Source organism: Drosophila eugracilis, unplaced genomic scaffold, assembly GCF_018153835.1.
Source record: "Drosophila eugracilis isolate 14026-0451.02 unplaced genomic scaffold, ASM1815383v1 contig_2154, whole genome shotgun sequence".
Lineage (NCBI taxonomy): Eukaryota > Metazoa > Arthropoda > Insecta > Diptera > Drosophilidae > Drosophila > Drosophila eugracilis.
Window position 1 is genome coordinate 4,213,132 of NW_024573038.1, and position 18,012 is coordinate 4,231,143.

Below are 18,012 nucleotides of genomic sequence, written 5' to 3' on the forward strand. Positions count from 1 at the left end.
AGTCAAAATACGAGCATTTTTCACGCTCTAGCGGCGAGCGGAGCTCTCTAAGCCAATCGGAAGGATGTCTGATTCCGAGGATCAGCAATGTCACCAACGGCATCATCAAAGTTCTTAACTAGTTTTTGTACCCTTGTATGGAGTTATATAAATATTTTATAGTTAAGGTCAAATTTTAGGTAAATATATTTTTTTTATGGTTTCAGTTATGACGTTTTGAGTTATACTTTTTAAAATGTACTAATATAATTTAAAAGGGTGTTAACTCATAAAAGTATAAATAATACTATAACTCTGCTAAAAGCAATTCCAGATTTTTATTCAATTTGGGTACTCTAGTGCAGATATCATCGTCAGATCCGAATAGTTAATCAAAGAAGTGTATGTTATTATATAGAGTATAAGGATTTCAACACCAAAAAATATATAATTCTTTATCACAACATCGAACTTATGTGCGCTTAATGCGATTGCAATTCAAACGATTCAATTACTCGCAACTCTTTCGCTTTTCGCCACTAAACCACAATAATCGTTTAGGGCTTACGCCTGTCGCTAAACGGGTTAGTGGCACGTGGCTAGGATACCGCCTCCACTTCCCAAAACGCAACATGTGTAGTAGGCCAGAAGCTCTCACTCCCCTTGAGCCCATTCTCCTGATTCAGATCCAAAGCCCAGGCGTTGGCACGTGCCGTGGTCTTAGCGACTGCTCAAGTGGCCAAATGTGCCGCTGTGGATTTCCTATCTGTGGCAAGCCGGTTAAAGGAGGATCGAAGTTGCAGTTTCAAGTGGCCGACGGGTGCCACGTGCGGATTTGTTATGATATGCGGCAATCGTCACAAATTGCCAGCACGAGCGAGGACTTGAGTTTCAAGTGGGTTAATTTAATAATATGCCACATTTCAGATTTATGAACTATGGGTTTCTGTCTCCTGTGTTTTAAGTGCTTTTGTTGAGAAAATTTAAAAGTCCTTGAATTAAACGGATCGAGTTTGAAACTTTATATTGAAAACATTTACCTTCATTTAATTAGGGAATGCATTCATGTATAACTAAAACTAAAACGATACAAGTAGTTGTTTTTCATCATTATTATATTTTTTGCAACTTGTAAACTATCAGATAGCAAATAAACGTTACATATAGTATTACTTAATTATAATTTAAAATCAAAGTTAACTGTATTAATACTAATTTGTATGTTGGCCATAATAATCAAAAACCACTAACAATTTCCTAACCCCTAAGTTACTGATATACTTTGCCACTGAAGTTCACACCAACAGCCACGTGTCACCGGCGGCGTCATCCATATTCAAGAACTCCTCCGACGCGTGTAGCTAATTTCGTTTTTTAGAACCACAATGCATATCAATTAGGCAGTTAATTGAAGAGTGGATACGTTTGCTTTTCCCATTGAGTATTTTCTAGGACTCAGCAAGAGTTCTTTTTCAAAAGGCCCGCAGGCGTCGTCACAGAGCAAACGCAAACCGAAATACAATGCCCAGGCCGGGCACTTGGACAAACAGATGTACACGTAAATAATTTTATCAGAATCCTGGTTCTGTCCTAGCCAAAATAAATACCAAAATGTGCCCAAGGCTAATTGCATTCTAACAAGCGAGACAAATTCAATTTTCCCAGCTATACTTGGTATTCCCTTTTTCCTCTGCTTTTCCAACATTTTACTCAGTTCAAACTCCGTGTCAACCCTCGCCAGCATTCGTTTCGAGCACGTAGAACTTCGCCTCCGGCTCAGATTCCTGCTCGAATTGTGAACAGGGTGCTAGAAGGGAACGATTGCCTCCTCGTACAGCGGGTCCATCTCCATAACCTGTGTAAAGTGTATCATAGGATGGTTGGCACCCGGCACTGGAGAGTTTGAAGACAGCGAGTCCGAGGACAGCTCGATCACATCCGGTGGAATAGATGGTGTTCGTCGTGAACATCTTGGTCCAGCGCCTATCCGACTTTGACCGCGTCCTCGTCTTCTATTTACTGAAAAAGATCGAGGTACCTCCTCGAGATCTGTGGAGGAGTCGGATGTTATGTGCTTAAATACCGACTTGACCAACATTCGCGGAGATGGCGTGGATGACACCGAAGGTGCTGGCGAGTCCGATGTGATGTGCACAAACTTTTTCAAGCGGCGCCTACTATACCTACGTGAATCGTAGCTATTCGAGGATGCATTGCTGTCTTCGGTGTGTGAGCGGCTCTGGCTCACTAGATTCTCTGCGATCTTTCTACGTTTGTGGAGTTTATGATCCCTGTAGTAGTCCACCAAGTTAGTCCGCTTAATCCGGACCCGTACACCCCTGAGCTTTTCTATGTCCTGTGGCGTCAACTTGTTTAAGCGCACCTGCGCTTCTCGGGTCAGGCATTCGTGGATGAGGCGTTCCCGTTCCTTCTCTGTAGTATCCCATAAAGAAGAGTTAAATTTTTGTCGGAGTTTAACTGTGTCCATTTTCAAGCTCTTGTTTTCGGGTTTCTCACTAGGGTCATCATCATGCAAGATCTCCTCCGCAGTGTCTGTTCCTGTATCGTTTCCTGTGGTTAATGGCATGAGTAGTTTTGTAGTTCGCTCAGTGCTGACAGGCTCCTGTTTTTGCTCCCTGGTGCTTATTGGGTCTTCTAGTTGTCCAGATTTTAACGTTTCTATCTCCTGTCTATTTTCTTCTGTCTTTTCCAGCTGTCTTGTTTCAAAACCCTGTTCCAGAAGCAGTTCCGTTGCCAGGCGCTTGTCTTTTAACTGTAAATTTTCTAGAGGCTCCGCGGTCTCCTGTCCACTTTCCACGGGGTCCTTGTTCAAGTATTTCGTTTTCAGGGGCTCCCGTTGCATCTTTGTTGTCTCTGGGGGCTCCTGCGTCTCAGTATCATCAGCGGGCTGCAACACTTCTGTCTCCGTTGTAAAATCAAGTTGCGGCGAGGGTGTTAGCTCTTTACTTACACCATTGGAATCGTCACTGGTCTCCTCGTTAAAGTCGACCGTTGCCATCGTGGAGGTTTCGGAGTTCACGCTCTCAGTTTCCGATCCTGTGCGAACCATTCCTCCTGCAGGCTGTGGATCTGGCTGTACGGGCACCTTAACCGCTGCCGACATCTTTAGGGTCTTCAAATTCCTAAATTTGCTAAGCACCGAGCTGCACTCCATCAGGTTATTTCCCTCGCTTGCCACGTTCTGAAGCTCTTCCTTTTCAAAGCTCCAGATGTCGGCGAAGGCCTTAAAGCCTCCTGTTTCGTTGCTAAATTTGGTTCGTGCCTTCATCAGATCGCTGATTGTGCGCTTTTCGTCAGTGGCTGCTGGTTCTTTTGGGGGTGGTGGTTGTGAAAGAACGGATTTGATATTCAACTGCCCCTCAACATCAGATTTTGAGTCTGATTTAGTTTCCGATTCTTGGGAGCTTGATCTCCGACCAGTTCGCATACTACGATCCATGTCAGATAACATAGCATTCGCCACCATGGCTGCAGCTCGAATCCGAGTCCTTCGGCCATTGCCCGTATAGTAGTGCTCCGAATCGCTTGAAGAAGCCTCCTCTTCGTCTTCTGATAGCACTATAATGGTGATTTTTAAAGTAGTATAATGTTAGTCAATCTTTATTATGTGATAGCTTGATTTTATTGTTTACCTTCATCCCAAAACTTGCGTTTAGCTGGTCGCCTCTTTTTCTGCTGCGTGGGTTTTACCTCTTTTTCGTCTGCTGCATTCGACGGTTCTGGTTCCTCTTCTGCTTCTGGCAAATTGGCCGCATTCTCGTAGCCCTCTTCAATAGTGCCGTAGTCCAACTGTGGTCGATCTCTGTATTTCGCATAATCTATCTGAAGAAACTGCAAGTGATCACCGGCTTCGGCCATGTTGAGGGCCACAAATTTGTTCTTCAAATCCTGGCTTTTAAGTAGAGCATGGCATCTTTCGTGTAGCGTATGCCAATCCAGAGCCCATGAGTAGCGCTTGTTACGTGGCTGAAAAACCACTGTTAGAAGGTCCTTGATCATACTGCGGGGAAGACGCAAAGCTTGCAGCGACTTGTACACGGGATCATAATCGGCCACTGGTGCGTGATGATTCGTTATTGTTACAATCTCGTCCACATCTATGGTCGAGCTCAGTAATTCATATTTGACGCTGTGGGCTGCCGTAGCTGGCGGCCAGTTTTCCTCCTCTTGACGTTTTTTCTTGATTTTCGAACAGCGCCTCACTTCATTGTAATTTAAAGTCATTGGGTGAAGGTAGAAAGCTGTCAGCCAGAATTCTGCCTCCATGAATCCATGGTCAGAAAACACTTTAGCCAAATCGGCATAGTTCGCAGACATCTTCTGCTCCAAATTGAGCATAAACTCGATAGTTAACCCGGGGTGATAGCGCCATATTTCTATTGCATTCAACTGTTGCCCAATGATTTTAAGAAGCAAAGCAATCTTGGCAAACTTCCAGCCAGAAAAATTCTTTAGAGAAAATCCATTTTAGTAAAGCTGTTAAGTGGTTAGATGTCTCGACTTACCCGTTCTGCTAGTAAGTTATACACAAAAGTCAGAACCTCCTCATTGTTTGGTACATTTTGAAACACCGGATCTATTTGTCTGTCCTGCTCCTCGTCGGCCTCTGGTAAAGGCTTCTCGTCATCGTCACAGTTCTTGTAGTTGCCAATATTACTGGCTCGGTTGCCCTTGCATATTTGCTGTTGGTAGTTTAGATTTAGCTGAACTACTTGTGGCTGTAGGTGGCTGTTCCGTTGGTTCTCCATCTTTTTCAGCTCTTCGAGGAGAAAATGCTCGCTATTTTCCCGCTCCTCAACATAGCGATACATAAGTTCTTTGAACTGTGGCAAGTGCTCCAGAAAGTCATGCTCGTTGAGTGCCTGAAGTTCCATCAAAAGATTGCCAAGCACATAGCTTGAGTAGGCTTCCAGCATTACGGCAAAAGAGGTGACTAGATTTAGCTTGAATTTCTTAAATCCAATCTGCTTAAAGAAGTCATTCTTGCCAAGTCTCAGACGCACGCAAACCTGGGCAATAAGCCGAGCTGGTGTGAAGTTAATGTCATGAGAGATCGAAGCTTCTTGCATAGTCTGAGCATAGAAACGAATGTTGTACATCTAAAGGGACGGTTTTGTAATTAAATTATTCTGGAATGCAGGGTTGTTCCATTTCTTACCAAATTATCTATCACATAACCGCGGTTTTCATCTCTTACGAAAATAGTGAGGAGATATAAATGGCCCACTAGGGTAATAGAGTTCTGATCCTTTTCTATGGTCACAAATGGGACCGTTTCGTGTGCTTTCAACCAAGCAGCTAGCATTCGAAGTGCGAGCTGTTTCACTGCTTCAAAGTTGCCGGCGTTGAATAGTTGCATTAGGCGTAAGACTATAAGTGACAATCCTTCCTGCATCAAAAAAGCAATGTCTGAAGGAAGACAGCAATTAGTGTTAGCATTATATGGATATGTAGGAATCACAAACCGTCTTCAGTTGCCATAGGGACTGTGTGCTCGATGGCATGGTGTTTATTCTCTTTCAGTTTGAGAAATAGCTCCTGAAGGTACGGGAGGCTCCAGGGATTTGTCTGAAACTGCAGGATGTACGCCCAGTCGATCTTAGCCAGGTCGCTAATCTGGTAGAGAGCCGGCACCGCTTTGGTGATGCTGTAGAGGAGCAAGTGCTTAAGGCCCTCAGAACAAGTTCTCCACTCCTGGCTGAACCACATTTGCAGCGAATGGTGTGCCAATACTCTTACAATGTGACGCAACGCAGGATCCTTTAAGGACTCGGATTCCCTGGTGGGCAGGTGGCACACCTCCCATCCATAGATCAACTGCGACAGCCGATCGTTACCCATCAGCTCGAACACATCCACATCGCTGTGTCCATTGTAGAATACAAACATTTTCTGTAAATATTGATTTCAACCGTGAAGCCAGGTAAATGATTAGTTTATGTCGGAAATTCTTACTGCCGAGAACTCGTCATATTCCAGTTTTTCTGCGCAGTCCAGGAACTTTTTAGCATTGTGCACATCCTGAGGTAGAATTACTTCCATTGCGTAGCCTTTATTTCATGACAGAACTGTGAAATTACCACTTATTTCTCAGCCGGCTCGGATATACTTTTATTTGTATTCTGTTGTTGTCTATCGATATATGGATACCGATAGTTTATTAGTAAAGTATCAATAGAAACGGTAGTCGGATAAACGTAAATATGTATTTTAAATAATTTACCTATTGTAATTAATAGTATTGTTTACAATAAGGAGGACAATAAAAGTAAATAGTTAGTTAGTTAAAATATGAGTTGATTTTAGGCTGTTAGCGAATGTATCAACCATATTAAAGAATGAAATCACTTAAAATGGTGGGGGACATCGCTAAAAGCAGTGTTGCCAGCATAAATTGTTGATTATGTTATCTTAAAAGGCACTCACAAATAATATTTAAGTTAAGCTTAATATATATATTATTATTAATCTCATTATCGCAAATTGCCTTCTCTATTAACTGCTGGTTTTAAACTATTACTTTAAACTATTTTTTATAATGGCTTTTCTTTTAAATAAATTAAGCAGATTATTATTATTTTATACCCCAACTTACTTATTGAAGTCTTTTTCAGCAGGATGAAAGCCCTAATAACCAGTAGGTCATTTATACGGCTTGAACATTTTTTTGATTACGAGATGAAAATGGCGTCAAAGCACAAAATAATTTTGAAAGAAATGGTCATACGCATAACATTCCGCCGGAATGTCATAAAAATAAATTCTTTTATTTACAGAACTCTATAATTTTTCAGAGCATTCAAGACCTTCGAGCTCTCAAGACATTATTTGCACAGCTACTCGATTTTTATGCGACTCGTCAATTAGGAAACGCAACGGCTTACATTTTCTGCGTGCTAGATAATCTTTTCCTTAAACCGCAGGCATTTAATGAATAGGATTCAATAATTTACTTGGCAATGTTCAGGGTTATTATATATTGCCATGTGTTAGAGCAAGAGAACAGCGAGCGCAGTCTGCTCAAATGCAGGTGTAGGTGCAGTAACAGCATTCACAATTTTCATCCAATCTTGCAACAGCTAAAAATGCCTTCCTTAGAACTGTGATTATAATAAGAATCCACTGCATAACGACAAAGAGGTGGAACGGCAAAATCACGCGTGTACCGAGAAGTTCTGCATTCTACGAACCTCAACTTAAAACAATAATTTCGGGGCTGAAAGTTAGCCAAGAATCTGCTGCTTAGAAAGTCGGCAGTCAGCAGCTGAAAGTCATCGTCCTGTGTCACTAAAACCGCGGTTTGGCCATCGAGTTTATGGTCAAATTGGTGCACGGGAAGTGCAACGATTATGAAGAGAAACTGACTACATCTCGACTTTTTGGCAACGATATATCGATATCTTTTGATGTCATATGTGGGGCGAAAATCACTCTAATTTTTAAAAACATTTTTATAACCTTTTTTAAAAGTTATTTTTTAATGAACTCAATGCTTTATAACTTTATTGATTAATAAAAAAAATTTAGTAAAGTAAGCTCAATTATTGGGAAGTAAAAGTACCTCAATGACTTTTCCTTTGCCTTGACCCCCAGGATATTGTGTACCCCATGACTTCCGTTCAGCCTGCGCCTGCCCTTTGTTGACCAGATGGCATATGCAAAGTGCAAACAAATTATTATTAGCTGCCAACAGCGCCAGCTACATCATCTTCACAATGGAAGCGCCAAGGGAATCCCATAGAAGTGTGGCATTCAGATGAAAGGAGCAGGCGTTTGGTCAAGGCTTCGATGCATTTTCCTTCAGTGTGGGCTATTGTTCCGCCTTTAGGACGAACCCCTTTAATTCACTTTGTCACCATGCAAATGAAACATTAGTGGTGACGTACCCAGATGGATCGCTCAAAGGTCTCCGTCGGATGCCTGCAATTAAGCCAGACACGTAAATGGAAATGATTTACAATCGTTTGCTGCTGCCACTGCAATCCACTACTCATCATGTACACTGAGAAAAACTAATAATCTTAAAGGTTGAGCTTAATATTTTGTGACTTAATTTTTTTTTTCCGTTTTTTATATATGCCGTCAAAATTATCTTAATTCCTAATTTAAATAATTTTTCTTCTTTTTTTCATAATAAATATTGAAATATCAATCAAACTTTTTCCGTGATGCGGAGTAACGGACACATGTAGCTGTCATCGGTGTTGAGAGTCGGCAGCGATTTATCAGTGGCCAAATCAATTAGTAACTACGTAGCTTATCACCCGAATGGGTGAGGGCCCCAACATGCAAGGGGGTTCTCATGGCCCATTCATTATACGCACCGGCAGAGGAGTGTCATAAATATTCCCATCATCGTTTATTCGGCGTCCCATCAAATGGCCGCAAATGAAAACCTGTTGATGTGCCCCATAGAAAACGATACACATACAGGGCACTCCCACTTGACATCTTCGTGGCGACTCTTGTAATTGAAGAAGCTCTTTTTCTCTTTCATTTTTTAGCAACAAAACAGAAGAGGCGCTGTGTCGCCATAAATATTCATGAAGCACTAAAAGGGTTCTCCTCCAGATGCTTAGGTCCTGCTGGGGTGATGGTACTGAACATGGAGCTTGGAGCATGTGAAGGTAAGTGGATGGTAAGTGGCGGGAATCGTATTTGTGTTTGGTCAATTGCCACCCGGCGACAAAGAAATGCAATATGCAATATGCTGTCGTCAGTTGTTCCATTTGCTTCATTGTAAGTGTGTGTGTTCGTGGAGTGTTTAATTTTAAATGCCCCAAGTAGAGCGTGTACCTGAATTTGAATGAGTCCAAGGCTCGGTTTCCCCAGGGGATCGACAATGGCCAGTCCGGGGGAGTTAAAATAAACAATCGCGCATGTGTGCCCTAAACTCGGGGCTTCTTCTTACTCACAAAGCCATACACATCCAAACACCCACTCACACTTACACACGCCCCGCTAAGTAGGCAACACACTTTTCGGCCACTTCCGTTGCAGAAACGGCGACAAGCGGATATCCATATCCCCCTGCCATTGTTTCTGAGTGTGTGTGTATTAACAGGACTGCCGGCTGCGCAGGCACGAAGCCTCGTTCGTGGGCCCATGGATTGTAGTTCGGCTGGCGATTCGCTTCCGTTTTGATTTATAAGCGACCGCCGCACCGGTCTGCGTATCATTTGTAGTTGATCAACAGGTTTGCGCACAACCAGGACAAACTGGTCAGCCCACGCCCCACGAAATCAGTTTCACACGGGTCAAGTGAGAGCGCTAATTGAATTGCAGTCGAGCCCGTAAATTCACTTATAAACGCTATTTCATGTGCAAAAAATTTCTATAAAAGAGTGAGCGTAAAACTCAAAATAAAATTGTAAAACCTTGGCCGCAGTTTCCGCTTTGCTGAAACAAAAAAAACATTAAAAACCCTCAAAATCGTGGAGAAACATACTCAGGTGAGTGGTAGGTTCGATATTCAATATGCTAGTAATTCGATTGGTTGCCACAGGAAATGAATTTCAAAAGTGAACTCTTGTGGTTAAGCTTTTCTAGTTCCGCATTTGGCAGGAATGTTAATTCTTATTCTAAGCCCCTTTATTTGGGTTATTTTTTCTTTCCTGTAAAGTGCTACTTTTTTTTAAAACGCCTTGACCTTAAAAATATATTATAATTTATAATCGTGTTGTAACTTATAAAATTTTAAAAATAATATTTCAATGTCGCAGTTAACATAACGTTAAGCGGGATTTTAATGCTTGCTGGCTGTGTCCAAATTAGAAATAACGTTTAAAGAAATTGGAATAGTTCAGGATACAGTCAGGTTAAGAGATTTGAGTTAACCAATAATGATTTAAGATAAAAAGGATTATTTTGATTACGACTCAATAAATCTTGATTAAACTAAACCAATATTAAAACTAATTTTATAAGGAACCGAAATCAAGCTATTTTATGTTCTTTCTTGATTTTTACTCATTCTTTTGCGTCTTTTTTACTGATCTGCCTTGATTTAAAACTAAGATGCTTTATAATTTAATCCAATTCTAAATGTTTTACAATTTTTAGGCAAGTTAGAACGATACCTGCTTACCAAATTTGTTGATTCTAATTTCTATAGACAAGAGTTTTTTGTTCTATTTGTACTTTAAAATAAAGTCTTTTTTTAAATATATTTATAACGGCTACATGTTTAGGTATGTTCTATGTTCGATTATCTAGTAAAAAAAAATGATCCGGAATGGAGAAATATGAAATAGAGCTTAAGTTTAACAATTTACATTTAAGCTTTTTATACAGGTTATTTTTACATAATTTTTGATTATTAAATCTTCTTGAAAAGAAAAAGTCTTCATTTTTGGTTACCAAAATGTAATTTTATGTAATTTCAATGAAGTTAAAATTTAATTTTGTGAATATACTTTTTTTGTGTTGGGTTTTTGGAAAAATAATTTGCCTCAAATTTAGCTGACATTTTGTTTAACGGCATTTATGGACTGAGCCCTTTAAAATATTCATTAAAACCCAATGCAGCGATTTCGGCGGAAATTGAGTAAAATTCGGTTCCAAATATTGAAACATTTTTAAAAATAGATTGCTGTTAAAAATTGGTAGGACTCATCAGCGTAAATTTATTTGCAAAACATGGCCATATTATGCAGAACTCCTTCAGCAAACAAGCCCACAAAATTCGAAGTAGGGAAAGAGAATACCCACGGCTAACCTGCTTGAGACGAGCAGTATATTTACTCTTTTGCGGATATTTTGTTTATTTACGAATTTTCGTTAATGTCCATGTCCCCGAGAAGATTTCGATTCACACTCAGCGGCAACAGGCGGCGAGTTCTTGAGCGTGGGTGCCGGCAGGAAACCTATTTAAACAAAATACTTATTGGCAAATGCCATCCTTTGGCAAATATTTGCCTTACCTATTTATCGAGACATACGAAAAAATAGAGGAGAGCTGGCAAATTCGATTTGCGGCGAGCTGTTTAATTTTGGCGCGAAAATTTGTTTGCGACACTTGAAGGAGTAAGGAGTTGCCTCAAGGACGCCGGATCTCCTGTCCTGACACCAAATGAATTATTCTGCAACAGGCTGGCAAATTAATAATGAAGTAGACGTAGTCAACTACCAAATTCGGAGGAATGTCAGCCACAAGGGCCATAAATATTTTCAGTTAATTTCAATTACAAGTTGACCCGGCACGTTTGCCGCCTGCTCATTGTGCCACAATGATCCCCTCCACCCACGGGGGTCATAAAATTCGATGCGTGCTCTATCATCGCGGTGGCTATTTATTATAATTTGGCGCAAAGCCGCTAAAACTTTCATCTGGGCAGCGTCAATCAATCAACGACAAGCGCACAAATTAAGTCCAAAAACTAAGCCGGAAAAAGCGGCCAACTCTGCACTCGGACAATCAGTTAGAAAGTCAGAAGTTGGGCATCAGCAGGAGCTAGGGGACATATCCGTATCCAGCAACGGGTTGGCCAACGCTACTCAATTAGTCGGCCAATCCAAGCGGGCGGCAAGCAACATCATTTAATCAGGCGACATCCCAGATAAGATACCAAACCTACCGACGCCCTGCCGTCGGTGGCTCCGATTTTGCTGGGCTTTGAATACTTGATTCCCGGCTGATGATGGCGCCTACCAGCTGCTGCTGATTTGCAATGACCATAAAATCTGACGGGGATTACGGCAAATGTGTTAATTCTAATGAATGTAAGGCAGTTAAGGGGTTAGATTTGCTCATTAGGAATAGATGTTGGCTTTTTTTGTTTGCAATATCTTAGCCTTATGAAAAGCTTACAGTATATAGTTTTTTCTTTTTCCTGCCTCATTGCCTTCAAATTCGTAAAGATTATTTTATTTTTTAATAACCAAAGTCTTTGGAAATGACTTTTAGACTCCAACTTGCTTATATGTATTAATAATCGTAATAATAGTAATCGTATTGACTGAATCAATATTCTACATAAATATTAAATGAACAATTTTAGCAGATTAATTAATCTTAGTTGTCTTTTAACTTTGAATCGAAAGAATCGAAATCTAGAATTCATGATATACCAGTACAGATTTTCATTCGTTACACACCTTAACCGTAAAATCTTAATAACTTATTTAATAACTTTTATAATATGGAAACATTTAAGTGGGTTTCAAAAGGTTTATTGCGTCTAAACAAATTCGGAATAATGGACACATAATTCCCGCATACTACACTGTTGCTTCCGCTTCCTTGGAGTGTCCTTTAAGCAGGATGTGGATATGTTGACGGCTAATGCCAGAATGTATGCAAATCAATTTGGTTGCGATGCTCATGCGAACGCATAGGGAAAACTACTTTGGGAGGAAATGCAAACAAACGCTGTTTTTCCGCCCACACTGAGTGAATTTTCCTCCGGCTTTTGTCTAGTCTGTCGAGTGGCCGCAAGTGCAATCGCAAGCCACTTAAGCCAATGCGTAAACATAACCATAATCTTGACTGTGGGGCAGCATATTAACGTTTTAAGGAGGCATCATTATCGACTGGGATTCCGGCTCCATTTGCCAATCATTCGCTGCGTTGGCTTTTTGCCCCTCCATCCTCCATTTCCCTGGTATTGTTTGGCCTGCGCACACATTCCGGGAGGCCCACTGGAATGCCTACTCCCCAGTTACCCCGCTGGTTGCTACCTCCGAAAGGGACATTAATAGGCCATAAATTGTAACTGTTATGCGCTGCTGCCTTTTAACGCAGCGGTCGACAGACGGCATGACCTCAGCTATCCTGTCGAAGGTGGGCCACCCAGTCACGCCCACTCAGCGGCCCCCACCGCTTTCAATTAGAGAGGTTATTTAGCTAAATCGCTACTCTTGTTCCCCGCACTGTTGTTCTTGCGCGTGTTCCAGTAATTCTGAGGCGCGGGCGGAAATGATTGCCGCAGGACTCCTCAGGACTTCCCACGACCCCCAGGGAGCAGTCGAGTGCCGTCGGCAGCGGCTTAATTGAGCATTCCGTGAGCGCGGTTGTGCTTCCTCCTCGGGATCAGTTATTCACCAGGCATTTATTCATTCATATTTACACCTTTGCACTGAAAGCAATAAAACTAAAATTTTCTTTTCTTATAATCCAAGAAACGATTTTCTGAATTTAATTTCCGTGTTTAGCCTCTTCAAAACGTGGCCATAAATCTAATTAGAATTAATATTTTGCATTACTTAAATTATCCTGGGCTTTAACTTTTTGACATTTATACAATTTTACAATACAATCTCATGGTAAAAACCTATTTCTTTATTCATGATTTTTAAGTTTTTGTTATTTTTAATTTTCAATCACACCAGCAACAGAGAACACCTTTTTTACAAATTTTTCTTAAAGTGCATTGCTAACGACGCAGCCTTAATTTTGACGTCCATTCATAAATATTTCCACCTTTGATTTTTGCATTTCCACAGTGATGGCTTACACGAAGACACGGAGAACCTATGGCTTCCTGCTGGTGCTCCTCATTCTGGGCAGCGCCTGCGGCAGCTTGGTGGCCAGCGGCAGTGCCGCCAGTCCCGCATCCAATGAACCGGGAGGCGGAGGCCTCTCCGAACAGGTGGTACTGGATCAACTAAGCGAAAGTGACCTGTATGGCAACAATAAGCGCGCCTGGCAATCGCTCCAGAGTTCATGGGGCAAGCGGTCATCAGGCGGAGATTCAAGCGATCCGGACATCTACATGACCGGACACTTTGTGCCGCTGGTGATTACAGATGGCACCAACACCATCGATTGGGACACCTTTGAGAGGATGGCCAGTGGACAAAACTCACAGCAGCAGCAACAGCAGCCAATCCAGCAGCAATCGCAGTCTGGCGAGGATTTGGATGAGCTTGGAGGCGAGCCGGATGTGGAGAAGCGGGCCTGGAAGAGCATGAATGTGGCATGGGGAAAGAGGAGGCAAGCACAGGGATGGAACAAATTCAGGGGCGCCTGGGGCAAGCGCGAACCCACCTGGAACAACCTTAAGGGCATGTGGGGCAAACGCGACCAATGGCAGAAGCTTCACGGTGGTTGGGGCAAGCGCTCCCCATTGCCCAGCAACTAATCCCGCCCAGAATCGTCAGAGGAAATCTTAACCAGAGTAACTAATCCACCTGTATCTAACCGTATATAGCATGTGTGTTTCCTCCACGGAGGCTCCGTTCTCAGTGTCCATGTCTCATTAAGATGTCCGGAAAATCTCCCGGTCCCGGGCCACTGAAAGTCAATTCCGAAAATGTATGAAAGCGCTCGCCACCGTCACCGGATCTAGATGACATGTGATCCGGATCGTCGTCTTGATCAGCCAGTATTATATGCATTATATCAGTATGTCTAGTCAACTATCCACTCTAGCACCTAGTCTCCAAGTATACAAGAGGACCTTTCGGAAGAATACCGCTTTAATTTAGAAACGTTAACTAAGTTAATGAATTGTGCATATACATTTATACTTAAATATACATAAATACCTACTAAATGGCAACTATCAATATTAAATACAAATACGTTGAAAGTATTGAATCGAGTATGACTTTTATTAATATAGCCTGGGCTTGATTAGCTAAAATTATTCCCATCTATCCTTATTATCATTAAATGTGGGTTGTGACACGATGATTTTATTTGAATGTAATGGCCGTTGTTTGCCTCTCGTTTCAAGTGTCTCTCGTATCCAGATGAATGTCTCGTTTCAATGTTGAATCGTTCCTAGTTGGTTTACAGTTCGGTACTCTCTGAGTAAGCTTGACGAAGCTATTTATTGCTGTAGGTGGTCCCTTGAGTTGCTTAGTAAGTGAGAGTGAACGGGATGACGATAGTTATGCAGGCGAATTTCGCAGCTGAATTACTCGTCAGAAAATAATAAGAAGAGAAGAAGAAAAATAACGGTTATTCAGAAAGCAAGTCACCAGGAGTAAGCGCAAGGGAACTCGTTTTGTTCATCGAGCTATTTCTAAAAAAAGACAGCTATGAGCCCGTACATCAACACGAAATAAAAGAGGGTGTATACCACGACCCGCTTTATGTATATTTTAATCCTTAGCAGTCAGCTGTGCTTTAAATGTCATCAGCTTATACATAAGGAAAAAAAATAGGCAAATAATTTGTAACAAATGAACTTCACAAATTTCAAGAACAAGGATTTGGCATGTTTCGGTTTTACCGCTATCGTGCTGGTAGTGTGCTTCACCCTGATCTCGATCTACTCGGGTTTCGTGCACGAGCCACATAGATTCAAGACGATGATGGTAACCATAATTTTGGTGTTCTTCATTTACTATGTCATCTACGAACCCATTCGGTACCTTGTGATGGCCATCGATTATGCCACATGGCCGCAGAAGGACCAGCCCCACAAGCCGGAGAAGAGAATGACCAAGCAGAGCCGCATCGCCTATTTGAAGATTCGAGTTCGCAGTCTTCGTTCGGAGCTCGTGATTACCGAGGCCCACCAGAACGAGGCGCTGAATCAGAGGTACAAACGCATTGCTGGCGACCTTCTCCTCTATGGGTCTTACTTTTTGGCCCTAATGATAATGGTGGTGATGCAGGAAAACCAGTTTCATTACTACAACACAAACAACATGGTACGTCTCTTTTCGGACAACACCTCGGAAACCTATGGCCTGTCGGAGGTATATTTCATCTACCAGGTAAGTACATATTTACTAGTACTCGAATACATATTCTTGACTAGGATCACAGTTCAAGTCGATTTAGTCATGTTTAGTGAATCAAGTCCCTTAATCAAAACTATCCGTTAGATCTACAATTTTCTCGAGATTACCATGGTGGAAGCCTTCTTTTCGCCAAACGAATTCGGTTACGATGGATGGTGGGCCATGGATCAGTGGCAGACGATTGGGGTGGTGCGTTTGCGACAGATGCGACCTGTGAGCAGTCGTTACGGATTGGGCACGCCCAAGTGGGACACAACCACATATGCGCCCGAGTGGCGACTCCCCTACCATAGGCTGCATTATACCGACAAGTTCTGGCGTATATATGACCCCTTTCGGCCAGCTCACTTCGAGTTTAGTTTTCTAAATGGCCTGCTGCTCACTTTCAATCACTATGGCTATTTGCTGAACTATCCGGAACTCGCTGGTTACGTAGTACTGATGATGGGTACAAAAGTAGTTAACTTACTATATTCTATAAAATATATATTATAAATTGAGATTACTGCTAGACGCACTGCCTGAAGCAGGTTGAATACCTCAGAACAAATGGATGGGTGAACCAAAATACCTCGGCTCTTTTCATTGACTTCACAATGTACAACGCGGATGCGAATGTGTTTACGGTGATCACTTTGCGTGTGGAGAACTCTCCGTTTGGCACCCAGATATCCCGAGTGAATGTGGACACGGTGAGAATGCTCGGATCTGTGGAAAACAGGACAAATTTCGAGATTTTTTGGCTGTGCATTTACACCATTTTAGTCCTTGAGTTTGGACGAGGAGTTGTCTCTAAGGTCTGGCATGATCCGGAGGCCTACCACCAAGCCTGGAACATTGTGGACCTGACTATTTGTGCGCTAAACATTGTTATGTTGGGTTTAACTGTTTTGCGCGACATCGAGACGGACCATCTTCTCGATATGATCGAGACCTATACCAAGGGGCAGTACCTAGATTTCCAGCGTCCGTTGCGAATACACCAAATACTGTCCATTGTTGAGGGCTTCTTGGTCTGCATCACCACTCTGCGGCTCTGGAAAGTGCTGCAGTTCGCTTCCGTCTTCCAGCACTTCACCCGCACGCTATTCTCAGCATGGCGAGCCGTGGTAAGCTTGGGTGTTATCATCCTAATCCTATTGATGGGCATCGGCATCGCGTTGGCCGTTCCAAATGGGAACAACGCGGTGTTCTTTCATCACATTATTAAGTCCGTTGTCACCTGTATGTGGTAGGTATCAAGTCCTAAGTAGTCGAAACTGCATAAAAATCTTTTTCATCCAGGTACTCCGTTGGCTTTAATGCAGGCATCGTACCCTCGGACTTCTTCCACGGAGGTCGAATCCTGGGAATTCTGCTTTACATGATCCTAGTCTTCCTGATTGCGATTATCCTGATGAATGTGTTCGCCTCCGTCATCTACGACTATTTTAATGAGACGGGCAGGGAAATAAAGGAACAAGCCAACCGGAGCCACATAACTTTCTGGGAGTTCCTCCGCATCGAGTATATGGATGTATCCCAAAGGTTCTTTCGATGCATTCATAGAAAGTACGAACGCCGTGGTCGAACTGTGGCACAGAATGTGGAACTGGAGCTAAAGAAGCAGGAGGAGAATAATAAAAACAGAGAAGCCACGAAGTCCCAGTTTGGTTTTCGTAAGGAAAAGTTCTCTGACGAGGAGTGTCATGCCGATTACGTAAGACGCGGAGAGCGGATGTTCAAGCTGATGGCCATCCTTAATGTTCAGGTCGAGATCTTAGAACGCTTGGTGTTGGGTGACGAAGAGGGGAATATTCCCTCACCACCAGCATCGGATTCCGATCCCGAGGATATTCCAGAAATGTATCGGAAGCGTCCCACTGCTCAACAAAGGCAAAAATATTAACTTAAGCTATTCTTTGGTTATAATCTAAACGTTATTTTAACATTTTAAGAATATAAATAAAATATTAAAACAAAATGTCCCGACAAATAACAGGTATATTTGTTGAGAAGTGCCGTTCTACCTCACTGCAAATATCACTTTGATCAGTAATAACTTTAGGAGCATAGATCGAAGGCTAACCATGACAAGTCGAAGTTCTATCTATTTACCTGAGCGTCATAGACTTCGGTGGAACTGTTTGCATAAAGAATGGATCTCTTTCTCACGAAACCCCCTGTGTTACCTGCAAGTTGCTTAGATTTACAGAAGTTATTTTGAGTAAAAGAAAGACTCACAGAAAAGAATCATCTAAAACATATCGTAACGTTTCCAACAAATCTTTTAAAAATCCCCTCAGAAATATTTTCCATAGACTGAACTTTCTTTTG

At 42.0% G+C, this 18,012-nt stretch overlaps 3 protein-coding genes across 4 annotated transcripts; 2 read left to right on the plus strand and 1 right to left on the minus strand.

Moving 5' to 3' along the window:
- Positions 1–1,076: 1,076 nt before the first annotated feature.
- LOC108108620 lies at positions 1,077–6,122 on the minus strand. 2 transcript variants are annotated; one of them, XM_017216719.1, is made up of 7 exons: positions 5,956–6,122; positions 5,466–5,892; positions 5,159–5,409; positions 4,506–5,099; positions 3,633–4,449; positions 2,951–3,558; positions 2,709–2,895 (listed from the first exon to the last, which is right to left on the minus strand). In XM_017216719.1, the coding sequence occupies exons 1-7, from the start codon at positions 6,040–6,042 to the stop codon at positions 2,824–2,826; spliced, it is 2,856 nt and encodes a 951-aa protein (XP_017072208.1). In that variant the 5' UTR covers positions 6,043–6,122; the 3' UTR covers positions 2,709–2,823. The 2 variants fall into 2 exon arrangements, with proteins under 2 accessions (XP_017072207.1, XP_017072208.1); XM_017216718.1 differs by having other exon boundaries at positions 1,077–3,558.
- A 3,075-nt stretch (positions 6,123–9,197) lies between these two features.
- On the plus strand, positions 9,198–14,534 carry LOC108108431 (allatostatins MIP). The gene is made up of 2 exons (XM_017216485.2): positions 9,198–9,452; positions 13,444–14,534. Exon 2 carries the CDS (start codon positions 13,446–13,448, stop codon positions 14,079–14,081), a length of 636 nt encoding a protein of 211 aa, XP_017071974.1. The 5' UTR covers positions 9,198–9,452; positions 13,444–13,445; the 3' UTR covers positions 14,082–14,534.
- A 595-nt stretch (positions 14,535–15,129) lies between these two features.
- LOC108108425 (polycystic kidney disease 2-like 2 protein) lies at positions 15,130–17,584 on the plus strand. The gene is made up of 4 exons (XM_017216477.1): positions 15,130–15,669; positions 15,781–16,152; positions 16,209–16,927; positions 16,981–17,584. Exons 1-4 carry the CDS (start codon positions 15,130–15,132, stop codon positions 17,582–17,584), a joined length of 2,235 nt encoding a protein of 744 aa, XP_017071966.1.
- The last annotated feature ends 428 nt before the right edge of the window (positions 17,585–18,012 follow it).